General features: G+C 37.2%; 1 protein-coding gene across 2 annotated transcripts; it reads right to left on the minus strand.

Moving 5' to 3' along the window:
• Window positions 1-1388: 1388 nt before the first annotated feature.
• ppl (periplakin) lies at window positions 1389-14633 on the minus strand. 2 transcript variants are annotated; one of them, XM_077213088.1, is made up of 22 exons: window positions 14285-14633; window positions 12057-12156; window positions 11106-11260; window positions 10849-10969; window positions 10637-10756; window positions 10486-10527; window positions 10195-10356; window positions 9913-10020; window positions 9085-9180; window positions 8865-8987; window positions 8592-8738; window positions 8120-8271; window positions 7942-8045; window positions 7697-7854; window positions 6474-6652; window positions 6238-6376; window positions 5947-6140; window positions 5454-5604; window positions 5278-5361; window positions 5081-5197; window positions 4871-4963; window positions 1389-4420 (listed from the first exon to the last, which is right to left on the minus strand). In XM_077213088.1, exons 1-22 carry the CDS (start codon window positions 14332-14334, stop codon window positions 1751-1753), a joined length of 5265 nt encoding a protein of 1754 aa, XP_077069203.1. In that variant the 5' UTR covers window positions 14335-14633; the 3' UTR covers window positions 1389-1750. The 2 variants fall into 2 exon arrangements, with proteins under 2 accessions (XP_077069203.1, XP_077069202.1); XM_077213087.1 differs by lacking the exon at window positions 14285-14633 and having other exon boundaries at window positions 12057-12257.
• Window positions 14634-14878: the final 245 nt, after the last annotated feature.

A 14878-nucleotide genomic window follows, 5' to 3' on the forward strand; every position in this document is an offset into this window, starting at 1 on the left:
ATCATTACTGTGAAGCAGGGGAGTCTCAAGAGTATGGAGGACCAAACCTGCAGAAATTAAAAATGAATGAATAAATAAACAAACAAATAAATAATCAAGTAAATGTAAAAATAAATAAATAAATGACTATTTGTACTTTTATTTCCACATTTATTTATTTTTTCATTTATTTATTTATGCATTTATTTATTTTCAATTTTCTTTATTTTCACATTTTATTTATGTATGTATTTATGTCTACATTTATTTATACATTTATTTATTTATACATTTATTTATTTATACACTTATTGCTCTGTATGCTAATGAGGGGGGCGTGTTTTACCTAAGACATAGCAATCGATCTCAGAGTGGCAGTGCTGAAGCATTGAGGCCACATTGACACCTTGTGGTGTGACCAACAGGTCACGCAGGAAATAAATGACTTAGAGATGGCAATATGGGCAAAATCTTATAACACGGTTTACTGTATGTCCTTTAATATGCCCTAACTGTATGTAGCTATTTAGGTTTACCATACATAGGCCTACTCTTTATTCCGGACATGTCAGGGCCGCTATAGCCTAAATTGATTTACAGGGGCATTTTCTAATATCCTTATTATAGGCTATAGCCTATGCATCATCATGTAGTTGCTGGTTATGGTTATCCCTGTATAATTTTCTGATATGAAAAACCGAGTACAATTAGCAATATAGCGGGTGTATATGATGTATAGTACACGTTATGATGAACTATAAGCCTTTCTCCACTGATGTTCTATAGTGTTCGAAACATTTCAAGGATGCTGATTTTCAGAAGGCAGCTGTCTGACTCTGAGATGGTGAACGGGAACATGGTTTGTGTAACATTAACAACACATTATTAGCAGTTTTATAGTCAAGCAAAAGGCTAATCATATAAATTACCGTTACTGTCCGACGTTGTAGAGAACGATAGATAAAACGTGTTGATTCTGATACATCAACTTGTGGACGACCCTGAATGAGTGAGTGGAGACAGGGCTCATTTACATATTGATGGTTAGGCATGTACTAAATGAAGCAAGAATAGTTACATTTAAGCTATTTTAAGACATGAATCAATTTTCACAGGATTTTTTTTTAAACATGCCTTTTTGGTGATCAAAGATGAGTTTGAATGGATAAAATTATTGACTTCAGGGGGGCTTTAAATTCCTACAAAACAAATGTTAATCTTTTTAAGAGTAATATATTTGAAGTAAAATATTTTCAGTCTGCTAATTTATTGTGTAATGTTTGGTAATCATTTAAATTATAGATGAAAGACACTCAATGGTATGGTGAACTGAAAAGTGATTGTAAAGATATTTTGAGCTTTTATTGCTTTATGACAAAGATGAAGGGAAAGAACACACAGTATTCAGGTTTATCCACAAATTATTCATGTTTTAATCTCAAACCAAACACATGAAAGGATAATAGATTAATCTGACTAGTGAAAAGTGCATGAAAAGTGAGATAGGACTGTAACTTTATTATTAAGACGCACATTTTATTTGATTCTATTAGATCAGATTACAGTGAAACTGAACTAGATATCAGTAAAAACATCCTCAAAGTGCTAATCTTTAATGAAAACACTTCAGGAATAGTGATAGAAACATTAAACCAGATTCAGCACCATAACCATAAAGGAACACCATCTTGCATTGATTTAAAAATGCTTTTTTAAAATAAATACATACTGTATTGAGAAAGGGAAAATGAAAAGAGATTTCCGGTGCAATTTATATGCCTCTGCCTGACAGCATGACACCGAACTCCTGGATGCTTATCTCTTTGTTCTGATATTGTTGCAGCTGACGGTTTGTGATGTTTCCTGCCCTCAGAGCTTCATCAATGGCAAACTTCTTGCCTGATTTTCTGTCGTGGAGAACAGAGGACTCGCCATTCGGACCTTTGACAGTGATCTCCTCCCAGTTGCACTCTTGACTCTGAAGGTTGACGAACATTTTCCAGTCGATTAGACCGAGCTTGTAGGCCTCCTCAGGCTTCATCTCCTTTCCAGTGTCTGGATCGATGACGACAATTGAACGACGGAGGTGACTTTCTCGTTGCTCACTCCTCACTCTCATTGCAGAGAGACTCTTCTGAAGCTTTTCAATCTCTACATCCTTCTCCATTCTGATGCGTTTAAGGTCAGAGAGTTCTCTTTGCAAGGATTCCAGTCGAATTTCTAGGTTCCTGCTATTCTCTGCCGGAGAAGACTCAGTGATGTGTCTGGTTTCTTTTGATGTGATCTGGATTTCAGATTGAAGCTTCCTTAATTCGTTCTGTAGGCGCTGGTTCTCCTGCTGTAGCTTGTTGCTTTCATCGCGAATGTAGTCGACTTCTTTAGATGATTTTGTATTAGTAAACTCCACGTCAGAAAGCTTCGAGTTTAGGATGATAATCTCTTGGTCCAGCTCACGACGTCTCCTTTCCTCTTCTTCAAGGCTTTTCTTCAGCCTTATAATGTCCATCTCGGCATCTGGGTCTCGCTCGACTTGGATTTTTTCGGTTCGCACAACTTTTTCACGCACTTCCGTTCGCTCAAGTATTTCTTTTTTCTGCAACAAGGCATTGTACTCCTTCTCCAAGAGCATACGCTTGTGCCTCTCCTCTTCAACCTGAAGACGAAGGATAGAGTGCTCTTTTTCTTGCTGAGGGTCCTGCTGGAGTACAACCTTTTGCTTTACTGTAACCTTTTCTCTGTTTTCCTTGTCCCTAATCTCTAGTTCATTGAGCCTCACTCTCAACCTCTGAATTTCAAGCTCAGCATCTCTGCGTGCTCTGCGTTCACGTTCCAGCTCCTCAAGCTGGAGTTCCAATTCAGTCTTTTGATGCTGCAGCCTTATCAGCTCTTCTTTCAAGATCTCTCTCTGTTTCTGCTCATTGTTGATATTTAAAGTGAAGGTGTCACATTCTGACTTCAGGACTGGATCCTTCTCCATCTTCACAACTTCTTGTTGGACAATCGTTTCCCTCACCTGTGACAAGTCGATCTTCTTGAGCCTGATCCTTTCTTCATTTGCAGCCCTTTCGTTTTCCAGGTCCAAACGTTTCCTCTGTTCCTCAGCCAGTTTCCGCTTGAGACTCTCAATCTCCTCCTTGGTTTTAGGATCTTCTCTGTATTGCATGATCTCATTTATGACCTCTTTGGTCTGAATCTGAGGCTTGGTGTCTTTCCATCTTTGAATCTCCTCTTTGAGTTGGAGGATCTCCATCTCGAACTTCTCTGTTTGGTGGGATTTATCCACAATTTCATTCCTGAGTTTCTCCAGTTCTCTTTCTGTTTCTGGGTCAATCTTGTATTTGACGACCTCTTTGATCATCTCTTTGATTTCAATTTGTGGGCCTCTGTTTCTTAGCATTGTCAGTTCATCCTGAAGGGACATCAGCTGCTGCTCTGAATCTCTGCACCTTCTCTGCTGCTCCACCAGTTCAAGTCGAAGATTTGCCACCTCTGTTTCCGCCTTTGGATCAGGTCGAACAATCTCACGGACTTTCTCCTGAATTATGACCCTCGACTTCTCTTCCTCCAGACTGGTGATCTTGCGGGTAAGGTCGGTTTTCTCTCTCAGTGAAGTTCTGTGCTTTGTTTTTTCATCTTCATACTGTCTTCTCAGATTCTCTACCTCTCTCTCCAAAGCAATATCTTTCTCAACCTTCAGGACTTCTTTGATGGAGATCTTTTCCTCAGCCATTGCCTTTTCCTTTTCAAGACGTCTTAATCTCTCCTGCAGGAATCGAAGCTCATCTTCAAGTTCTTTTCGGGTGTTTATTTCTTTTTGTTTCTGCTCAAGCAACAATCTGTACTCACTCTCAAGTCGAGGGTCGTTTTGAACCTTAATGACTTCCTCCTCAGTGATTATTTCCTGCTCCTTGCTTTTCTCCTCTGCAAGAATAGTCACTTGCTTTTGAATCTGAATGATTTCATTCTCTCTGACTATCTTTAGACGCTTGATTTCCTCTAGCTCTTCTCTTAGTCTCCTGAGATCTTCTTCCTGCCCCCTGTCCTTCTCAATGCGGAGCACCTCTTTGACTGTATACTGCTGAGCTCCCTCTTTCATTTCGGTCTCAATCCCACGCAACTTTATACGCAGAGTGTCCAGTTCACTCTCTAAGACACGAGTGGTCCTGCTTTCATCTAAGAGCTTCTGCTGGATCCTGTGATATTCTTCATCCAGTTGAGGGTCAGGCACCTGCTTGATGAGCTCTTTCTTGACGATAGTATCCTGTGGTTTCTGGCCCTCTAGTAAATAAATGTCAGTCTGTACACTTTGAATTTCCCTTTCCAGTTGGTCTCTACGCTGAATTTCTTCCTGAAGCTGTTTTTTGATTCTCCAAGGCTCTTCGCCTGGGGCAGATGATCTCACACTCTGGACATCTTGCTTGATTATTGCAACTTCTGGTTGCTATAAAGAATTATAAAATATTGAATGTGTATAATAAGTTAAAAAAATAAAACAATAGTGCTTTAAAATTGATTAATCGCATATAACACAAAAGTTTGTTTCCATAACATGTTTTTGTGTGTGTATATATAATATATATATATATATATATATATGTGTGTGTGTGTGTGTGTGTGTGTGTGTGTGTGTGTGTGTGTGTGTGTGTGTGTGTGTGTGTGTGTGTGTGACTGTTTATGTACATAGACACACATACAGTATATAAATGTGTGTATAAACTATTCACACAAACATACATATATTCAATAATAAATATGCACACATCTATTATGTAAACAAACTTTTATGTTAGATGTGATTAATCACGATTAATTGATTTGACAGCACTAAAAAAGCAATGCTTATACCATGCTATTGTTATTTGTATGCATAGCATATGATAATGTGTTTCACCTGGTTAAGAAGGCTTTGAGCAAACTCAAGGTTCTGCAGTCTCTGCTTGTTCACAGCATTCACTTCAGTAAATTTAGCCTCAATTGCAGATTCCTTTAAGACACAACATTTTTAAACTTCAACAGTCAGAAAAACTGTTCTCATTAAAAAGACTATAACATTGTCTAATTACTTGATCCAGGAAATGGTTTACTTTTCAAAAACATTTACCTCTCTATTCACTTTCAAGGCAGGAGATTCAAGTCTGGGCTTTTTGTATGTCTGGGGAACCAAGCCCTCTTCAAGGTCAAGGATGGATTTAAACCGCTCTGCTTCATTTTCATAGTCCTGAAAGCCACGGCACACACCTTTGCATAAACATGATAGTAGGATAATTCTCTGCAAGTAATACACTGAGATTTTAGTACCTTGACTGCATGCTGATAAAGCTGTGCATTTCTTGTCACATTGTTCAGGTCTGATTCCTTTCTTGTGATGTCAGAGAGCAGAATCTGTACATTTCAAACATGGTTTTGGTAAATAAATATAATTTGTAATATTACAGTGCAATTATTGTAAAGACAGAAATGACTATAGAAGTTACTCTTTGATTTTTTAGTTTTGCTTCAATCTGTTTGATGTCATCAGTTTCACGTGGTTCATAGTTTGGTACTCGAGAAAGCCAGCTATTGAGGTTGTCATAGTCATTGTGGTAGTTGGTGTAGGCGGTTTTGGCTCTTTGCAGACTTTGTGATCTGTAAATTTGTAATAATTCTTTTAATTTCAAGATGTATAAATTAACATTAATGTATGTATTATGAACAAACATGAATTAACAGTGAACAATAGTACATTTATAAATTAAAATGGATTATTAAATGATGTTCATAATGCTAAATTTAACAACTAATATTAACAAATTGCTGTAAAGTGTAACCATAAACACTAATAGTGAAAACAATACTATTAATTTTAAATGTAATATAAATAACAATCACAGAACGCAGTATACTAAAGACTAATCTGAATTCAATTCTTATGACATTTTTTTAAAGTACACTCGCATTTGAAATAACTTTGGTTTAATATGAACTCACCTGGCTTCAGTTTGTCTGTTCAGGTTGTCAAAGCGTTTGCTGAGTTTCTGAACATCAGCTTCTTGCCTCTCAATATCAGGGCAATGCTCTTGCACTTTGCTGGCCATATTGCTGCAGCTGGCCTTGGCATCTCTCAGGTTCTGCTCAGACTCTGTGATAATAGCTCTTTTGCTCCTTAGCTCAGATGTAATGTCCTGAAGACAAGAATACATCAGACATGATTGAATATGGTGAATCTTGGAAAAAATGATCATGAGAAAAAAAAGAAGTGGCATGGATTACGAAGCTTACCGCCAACTCGCGCTGGGTCTTCTCCAGTGAGGTGAGGTCGGATGGGGCAACCTCCTCTCTTGCCAGTTTGTTTTCATAGGTGGACAGTAGAGCTTTGCCATTCTGCAGAGAATTCTCCAGCTGATAGGAGTTCTGCAGTCTACGAAAGTCACATTTTTAGGCTCACAATTTAGGTTCTCATTTAGCATGACATTCTTGAATCCCGTTGTAAAAAAAAAAAAAAGAGTTGTACTTACTTGTCACTTGCACACTTCAACAGCAAATCAACTTTGTTGTATTTTTTGTTAGTCTCTTCCACCTTGGAGTAGAGCTGTGGTGCACTGGAACATTTGGGAGAGGATCTGAGGAAAGTCTCAGCCTCCTGTAATTTTGCAGACTTTTCTGGCTCTATCTTGCGAACAGCAGAAGTAATGTCCTATGAACAAAATACTGGATTAAGACAAGGTCAAAATGCCATTTGCCACTGAAATATATGGTCAGGGTCATTTCAGATGCTTGCTCACTTTTACACATTTAAGTCTACTGTGTTGATGATAAACAAGAGAACAAATGAGGTGTATTTGCAGTTTATTTTTCACCTTTTATTGGATTTGAATGCCTGTTTTTTTAATGCCACCAAGAATGATAACTATAAAGATAATAGTAACACTTTAGTTTTAGAGTACAATTCTCATTATTAACTAGAAGTTTTATGCGTTTCTTATTAGCATGCATATTACTAGGATATTGGCTGTTTATTAGTACTAATAAAGTACATATTAATGCCTTATTCTGCATGACCATATTCTACATCTCTAATCCTACCCAATGTCTAAACTTAACAACTACCTTACTAACTATTAATAAGCAGTAATTTGGAGTTTATTGAGGCAAAAGTCATAGGTAATAGTTAGTTAATCGTGAGAATTGGACCCTAAATTAGAGGTGTCACCAAGCTAACTATAACAATAGCTATATTAGATTCCACACCAGCGGATGATATTGTTCTGTTGTTTCATGCTGCAGTTTATGTTGTTTGTTGCTTTAACTGTTTGAGGTCTTAAACCAGGATGGATTCTGATTGGCCTTCACTGCTTTTATCATTCATCAGCTAGACAAAATTATTCTGAAAACGTATCCAATGAAATTGTTTCATTGTGCTGCTAATCGATATAGTGGACTCTGCTATCCTTTTAGATTTCAAATAATTTTTAAAAGTATATCTTATCCTATGTCGTTAACTTTATAGTTATCGTTCTCAGTGTGAACGGGCCTTATGACTTTTAAATGTGCACTCAAGATTTTTACTCTTTAAAAGTGGACATCACCAAAAACAATTGAGAACCACTGTACTAATGTGACTGAAATATAATGATAATGAACATTATTAGAATGTACTTTTTATAATGAGTACATTTAGTCAGACACATGACACTTGTTGTCCACTACAGAATAAACATTAAGACACCAAACTTTGTACCTTTATGTCCTGTAGCCTGTCAGAGCTGTCTTGCACAGGACGTGTTTGCTCCAGTGGGGGGCGCACACGAGAGTAAATGGCCTTCTCCTGCTTATCCAGATCACTGACCACTTTATCCAGTCCTGCCATCAGCTGACGGCATTGCTGCTCTTGTTTATCTGAGGATAGAGTTAAAAATGAATGAAGTATTTAACTCTCTTTAGGAGAGCTTTGCATCTTAGTTTATCATAACATAAGAAACAAACCTTGACTGCCTGTGCTGTCTTTCTTTAGCTCTAGCAGTCGTGCCTGTAGTGCAGATTTGCTGCTGGCTACTTTCTGTTTGATGCTTTTGTGCTGGTTTATGAGACTACAAAAAAATGTAATATTAGACACAACTGACACATTTACACATGACATATACAGATATCAAGGAATACCCACTTGTCAGCAACGGCCACAGCCTCAGGGTCGGTTGGCGGGATTATGAAGCACACTCCTGGAGCATTCATGGTGCTACCATTTGCATCCTTCACGTCCCATTTGGGCCCATTGTTCCTGAGCAGGGTGTACCGCTCCCCTCGCAAAATTGAACCCTGTGTCGTTCAAAATATGCAAAGTAAGCTCTGTTTCAGCTTGATATTACAGTTAAAAAAACACAAATTCCTTAAATAAATGTGAAATCCGTACAAAATCCCCTGCACACGTCTCCAGAGGTTTATATGAGATGAATCGTGTGGGTGAAGGGCGTCTTAAGGATTTAAATACATTAGATGGGGGACTCCGTAAACCCGAGCAGAGCCAGAGTGTAACGGTTTTCTGTGCTTACTCATGATAATAGCTGATGTTTCACTGACTGGTATTAGCGGAGCTCTAAGCTGCATGCATAGAGTGAGCGAGAGCTCAAACTCCATACCTCATTAGCCTCGTATTCACACAGAGCCTCGATAGGAAGCAGTTTCTGTGGAGTCTCCCTGCGGTACTTCAGAGGGAGCACCTGCAGGCTGCGCTTCTGAAGACCCTTCAGTCGCTCGTCAAAATGACCCATGGCCTTTGACTGATCCTGGCAATAGAAACACAGACGGCCTTAGATAGTGAAGACACCTTTTAATTCATTAATCATTTAATATAACCATTATATGACTTAAAAAGAAATTCAATATAGGTGCAAACTAAACAATATATTTACATCCAGGTCAGTAATGAGCCCCTCTATCTGGTACATGTCTTTAAACTCTGGATTATACTTCTGGTTGATCTCGGTCTCCAGGCGCTTCAGCAAATCCTTGGTGTCTCTTGCATCCTTGTGGAACTGTAAAAATAAAAAAAGAAGGAATAATGCAACTGAGCATGTCTGAAAGCAATATAGAATATGGAACAGGAAATGAGCGTGTAAAATGTAGACTGACTTTGTGATAGTCATCCATGTTCTTGAGGTGGTTCTCTTCACAGATGAGCAGGTTGAGGTATTCCTTCCAATCCGCATGCACGGCATCCATGTGTGCCTAAAACCAAGACATGTTTTAGAATATGCATATATGGCTATACCACAGTAGCTTTAAATGTATGCACCATCTTATCATTTAGATTTTTGAGAATACTTTAAATTATCACATTTGATTATATTTTAATTTAAAATGCTATTTTTCATTTTTTTTCTTTAGTTATTAGCAATGAAGCAATATTTTAAGTATAGTTAATTTACAATCATTGCAGTTTTACCTAATGTGTCTTAGCCCAATGTCTTCCTACTTTAGCACCTGTGTTTTTAGGGTGTTTTTATTTATTTCTTTACACATAAGTGACATAATTTTGTAAAATGTCTTTAAGGAGCCTGTGATTAAGAATAATTTCCCCCCGAAGCTTTATGGAAGTAAATACTTTAATCCACATATCAATTATGGTGGTTATTTTAAAATATGAAGCAGATTATTGTGCTTCAAATAGGATCATATCCTTTATGATATATATGCTGTTTGGCTCAACTATGCTCAGAGAAAATGGAGTGTGAAGACTGATATCTGATTAGACTGGAGTCATTTTTCTTATTCTATATTTACTGCATACTACTTTATAGTGCAGTACAGTTATACACTGTAAAATATACACTTACAAAAACAATCCCAGAATGCCTGAAACAGTGCCAATGTATTTTAATGCAGTTTTACTGTCAGTGTTTGACTGTAAATTTAATGGGGGTGAAATTAATCATTAAAGCAAACGGATTGTAATATTACCCCAATGACATTTTTCCCCGGATGGTTCTGCTCAATAAACTCCTCTCCATCTTCATTCAGCAGGGTGATGGTTTTCTCCTTAGACTCCAGACACTTACTGATGAAGTTCTGATGAAGATGTCAAGCAGCATGTTAAATGAGTAGTATAAGTAGTTCGTTAATAAGCATTTCAGTACTATAATCATATACTTTGTAGGAGGTTTGAATCATAAAAGCATATTCGAAAGTCTTAGAAGCCATTTAGTGGTTGGTAATACAAGTCTAGATGGCACTAAGCCTTACCTCGTACTGCCTCTTTCGGGCAGGGTAGTCCAGATTGTTGTCGCTCCAGTCATATGTGATTCGCTCATCAGCTTGCTGGTCCATCCAGTAGAGCTCGTTGGTGCAGCGCTGCATGTAATCTCTCAGACTGAGCAGGTTCTTCTGACGTGCTGCTGAGCTCGCCTGCAATGGACATGGTGAAATCCACAGTGTTTTGAGACACGTGAACTGACAACTAACTCTCAGTCTTTAACTAGTACAACTTTAGTGCATAACTAGGTAGCAAATTGAAGGCAGAAAGTGAAGTCTCACCAGTAGTCTGTTGTACTTCGCCTGCTGGCCATCCACACCGTCCTGTGATGCAAGTAATAGCAAATGAGTCACAAATGCCACTGTTCAAAACAGTCAAATATTCTTCTTGTATTGCATTTCATTTTTAAAACCAACAAGTAAAAAAATGTACCCGGTCTGCAGTGATATACGGAGCCAATGCCTCCACTTCACTGTGGAATATATTGTGCTCCTCCACTTCATTCTCGATGGTGGGCAGATCCTGTCCGTATCCTTTGTTGTTCAAATTTGCCTACATCCGAAAATATTTGACCATGAATCATTTGCATTTGAAATCATATATTCGAAAGAAAGAAAACGAGAGAGGTATGCTTAGATACACACCAGTTTCTCATCAATCATTTTCCCCCAATTGACGCTGGGAACCTGCACAGATCGTGTGATGTTGTAAATGCGGCTGTGATCGTCGTGGAGCTTCATCACACGCAATCGCAGCTGTCTCATACTTTTTCATTGAAGAGAACAAAAATGAGTCATCCACAATACCATAGGATAAGCATTCACAGCATATAATTCTGCTTGCATGGCATATAGCATATGCTATCAGATATTTCAGTTTGAAGGTGGCTATAAAAACATACTCCTTCTCAATCATCTCAGCCTGAGGGTGCTGCAAACGGGTGGCTTGGGATGCATCATCATCCAGGGTATTCAGTAGCTCCAGTGAGGTCTGGATCCTCTTGTTGGTGTCCTCCTGGTACAGGGGCTGCTTGCCCTCATTGATCTTCCTGATATCCTAGAAATGGCCAATGAGCAACACAAATAATGATAGTTATGTAACAATAGGTAAAGGGATAGTTCACACTCATGTCATTCCAAACCTGTCTGACTCTCATCTGTGTAACACAAAAGAGGATATTTGTAAAAATGTTTTTCCATATCAAGAAAGTCAATGGGGTCCAGGGTTATTTTGGACTCCACTGACTTTCACTGTAGAGACAATTTTTTTTAAGATTCTTAAAAATATCTTATTTTGTGTTACATAGAAGGAAAAAACATCATATATGTTTTGAACTACATGAGGGTAAATAATAACAATATTGGGCGAACTATTCCTTTAAAGATTCTTTTTCCATTGGTATACACCAGTGTTGTTAATGCTAACTAAAACTATTACAAATTGTTTTCGTTAATCGAAATAAAGCTGGGATAAAATAAAATATCAGATGAAAAAACTTAAAAGAAAAACTTAAAAGAAAATTAAAATGTAGACTTGGCAACTAACCGGTATCAAATAAGTTGAAGTTGAAGTACTAAAATGATTGAAACTTAAACTGAAATAATAATGAATTAAAGCTATGTAAAAATATGTATAAATATATATATTAAAAAAAAGAATTAAATGACAAAAAAAATGTACTGTTTTCAAGATACTGATAAATACTACAATAGTATAAATAATACTAAAATAACACTGGCATAAACTTTCCACTATTTTAACCCAAATAACCCTAAATGGACATTTTTAAAGATGACATTAACATGCTTAACGGCTTTGATTTGTAATCCACAGACGTGTTTACTGTACCTACCCTATTGAGATTCTGTTCTGTCTCAATGATGTTCTTTTCCACCTTGTCTGCATTCTTCTGCAACTTGTCAATCAGTGTCGCCAAATCCATTTCAATTGGTCTGAGGTGAAATAAAAGGAAATTAGTTTTTGTTGGTGCAGTTTGATATAGTTTAAGTGAGCCAAATGTACAAGTTTCGGTCTGCATTTTCCCAAATTACTGCAGCGAATGTAGTAGATTTGTTATGTTGAATCTCTGGGCTGTAGGACATAACACCTCACTTCACTTATCTGTCATGCTGAGATGCTCTGAAAATAAATACAGGACTTGAAACACTTTCATTCCACATCATCTGGCACAGACTTCAGATCTATTAGGAGAACCTTGGTGCTATCGAAAAATATTGCCTCAGCTGAACCGTACTGAATAAAATAAAATCAATGCCGTTCAACATAACTGTAGCCTAGCATAGTTTTAGTATATTCTACGAATTCTAGAAAAATACTGTTTGACAGTGCACAGTGGACGTGACTAAACTTGATCAGAAAACAAATTACGCACCTTGGGCCTTATTTGCCTTAAGGACAAGGCATGTTATTTGAACATACATTCATTAACATGAATCATTAATAATAAGGTTAGTGCATGTTAATGGCAGTTCTTACACTGGCTCAAATGATAATGTCACGAATAAGAAAACACAACACAGTTTTGTGTTCATTTGAGATGGAAAACAACAACAACCGTAGAACTGAGTTATGAGTGAGATATGTAAATGAGGATGATAATTACAACAAGAAGGTGGCTTTAACGAGGGCGTTAGAAACTCAAACCGGTCTAACTGGTTTTATTCACACATGCAAGAAGGTTAAAAAGACTTTCTATGTCACTTGAAATAAATGCATCTGTATGTGAAACCCATCAAAAGGTGTGGCAAAACACAACTGGATTGTTAAAGAAAGAGATTATGCAACCAAATGCTGTTGTAATTTATTTAATCAAAAACAACCATTAAAGCGAAATAGAAAAACAAAGCTCTATCTATCTATTATTTTTTTTGCTGTCAAGTGAAAATTATTTAATCTGATTTGAGAAGAAGCTCTGGGCATGGCAAGTAATTATTTGATGCTCGCTTCCCTTTCCTAGAGGTGTTCCCATATACAAAATATACAAATGCAAAAACATAAACGATGAAATCCGGATATCTTAAGAACAGTGTTATGAAATAGACTAAGGTTTTGTCCTTTTACAGTTCACTGCAAGCAAACTGCCCATATCTCTGTACGTCATGCCTTGTTTCTGTCAAAAGCAGACAAAACTTGGCAAATTTGACACTGAGGGACCCATTGCGCGTAGCACAGTCAAACGACACCCAAAGATGACCAAACAGAAAACTATGCCTTTAAGAAAACTTGTTTTTTTTTGTACATCTGTAACCAATAAAATAAATTTGACTCAAACTGAAACCATACTCCTAAACTCTTCCACAGTTGCAGTGAACTACCCTACTATTATTGTCCTATATAGAGTCCTGCAGGAACAAAGCTCGAGGCTAAACTCATCTATCAAACCATCAGTAGTTTATACTTGTTTGAACTTGAAATTGTCACTCTGATTAAACTTTTACCCTTAACCAATCAGCTTTCTTTAAACATTCGCTACATATGTTGACTCCAGCCTGTACTGATACAGATGTAATTTGAGAACTAATATGCAACAAGATATAATATAAAATATAATATAGGCCTAATAAAAATGTTTAGTGTTAAATTAAATTAATAATAGCCTATTGATATATATATATATATATATATATATATATATATATATATATATATATATATATATATATACATACATATATACACACTAATTATAAATAATAATAATAATAAAAAATAAATAATACAATGACTAGGCCTACTGTATATTCCTCTAATATCAATTTACATAAATCTACTCTGTTTAGTACAGAATAATCACGCAAGTCACGCAATATCTCAGGGAAAAGTTATCCAACCTGTTACAGCGCCACACCCTTTACTAGAGTGTTCTTCTAGCCCAAAACCGATTTAGCAAAAATTGATATTTTAAATTAAGTTATATTGTGCATCGTGGCTAATGTAGCTACTACAAACCAAATAGAATGAAACCCAACAGAGTTAAAACACTCGCGCGCGACTCCTCAGTGACGCGAATTAAAGTCCTCATCCCAACAAAACGTATAAGTGTATCCGGTTGCCACCAACCTTTTTTCAGTGATGGGCGCAATGCTCTTTGTAGTCTTTTTCTTGAACATGATGACAGTTGCGGTGTCTCTCCAACACCCGTCTAGCTGTTAAAATGGCTCAGTTAGGATCCCACTCTGGTGTTTGTCGTTCAACTACCTGAAGCGTCTTCCAGGACAGCTACACCTCACATACAACGCCCACTATGAACGAACCCGCAACTATCCTCCCACGAACAGGAGCTCTCAAGGTTAGCCGTGCTTAAAAACGTCAAGCTCATTTAAAGCACGGGCTGGTGTCCGCCCCTTTCTGAGAGACATACCTGCAGCCTATCGAAACAGAGGCGTCGTCCCTGTTACTTCTGTAGCCTACTTTCGTGGGATACATTTAACAGGCTAATATACAGAGTAGACTTAAGAGCAAACTTTTAATCAATAGTATGCTATGTTGTTTCATTCAGTAAAGTAAGCAACATCAGCATTTACTGCGATTATTTGGATAGAATTGTGCCCCCCCCCCATTTTTTTTTTATAAAAAATGTAATTTTTTTAATAAATAATATTTTAACCCCCCCCCCCCCACACACACACACACACACCACCACCCAATCAATAT

The sequence above is a fragment of the Siphateles boraxobius genome, unplaced genomic scaffold (genome assembly GCF_051911475.1).
Source record: "Siphateles boraxobius isolate OS27281-9 unplaced genomic scaffold, OSU_SipBor_1 66, whole genome shotgun sequence".
Taxonomy (NCBI): Eukaryota; Metazoa; Chordata; class Actinopteri; order Cypriniformes; family Leuciscidae; genus Siphateles; species Siphateles boraxobius.

What these genes read in the sequence shown, in the direction of transcription:
- ppl (XM_077213087.1), bottom strand. Translation starts at nt 12,242, where the DNA reads ATGCAGACCGAAACTTGTACATTTGGCTCACTTAAACTATATCAAACT. An exon ending in GGCTCATTACTGACCTGGAT is followed by an intron (nt 8,739 to 8,864) that starts GTAAATATATTG and finishes TTCTATTGCCAG; the next exon opens with GATCAGTCAAAGGCCATGGG. An exon ending in GTGAATACGAGGCTAATGAG is followed by an intron (nt 8,272 to 8,591) that starts GTATGGAGTTTG and finishes TGAACGACACAG; the next exon opens with GGTTCAATTTTGCGAGGGGA.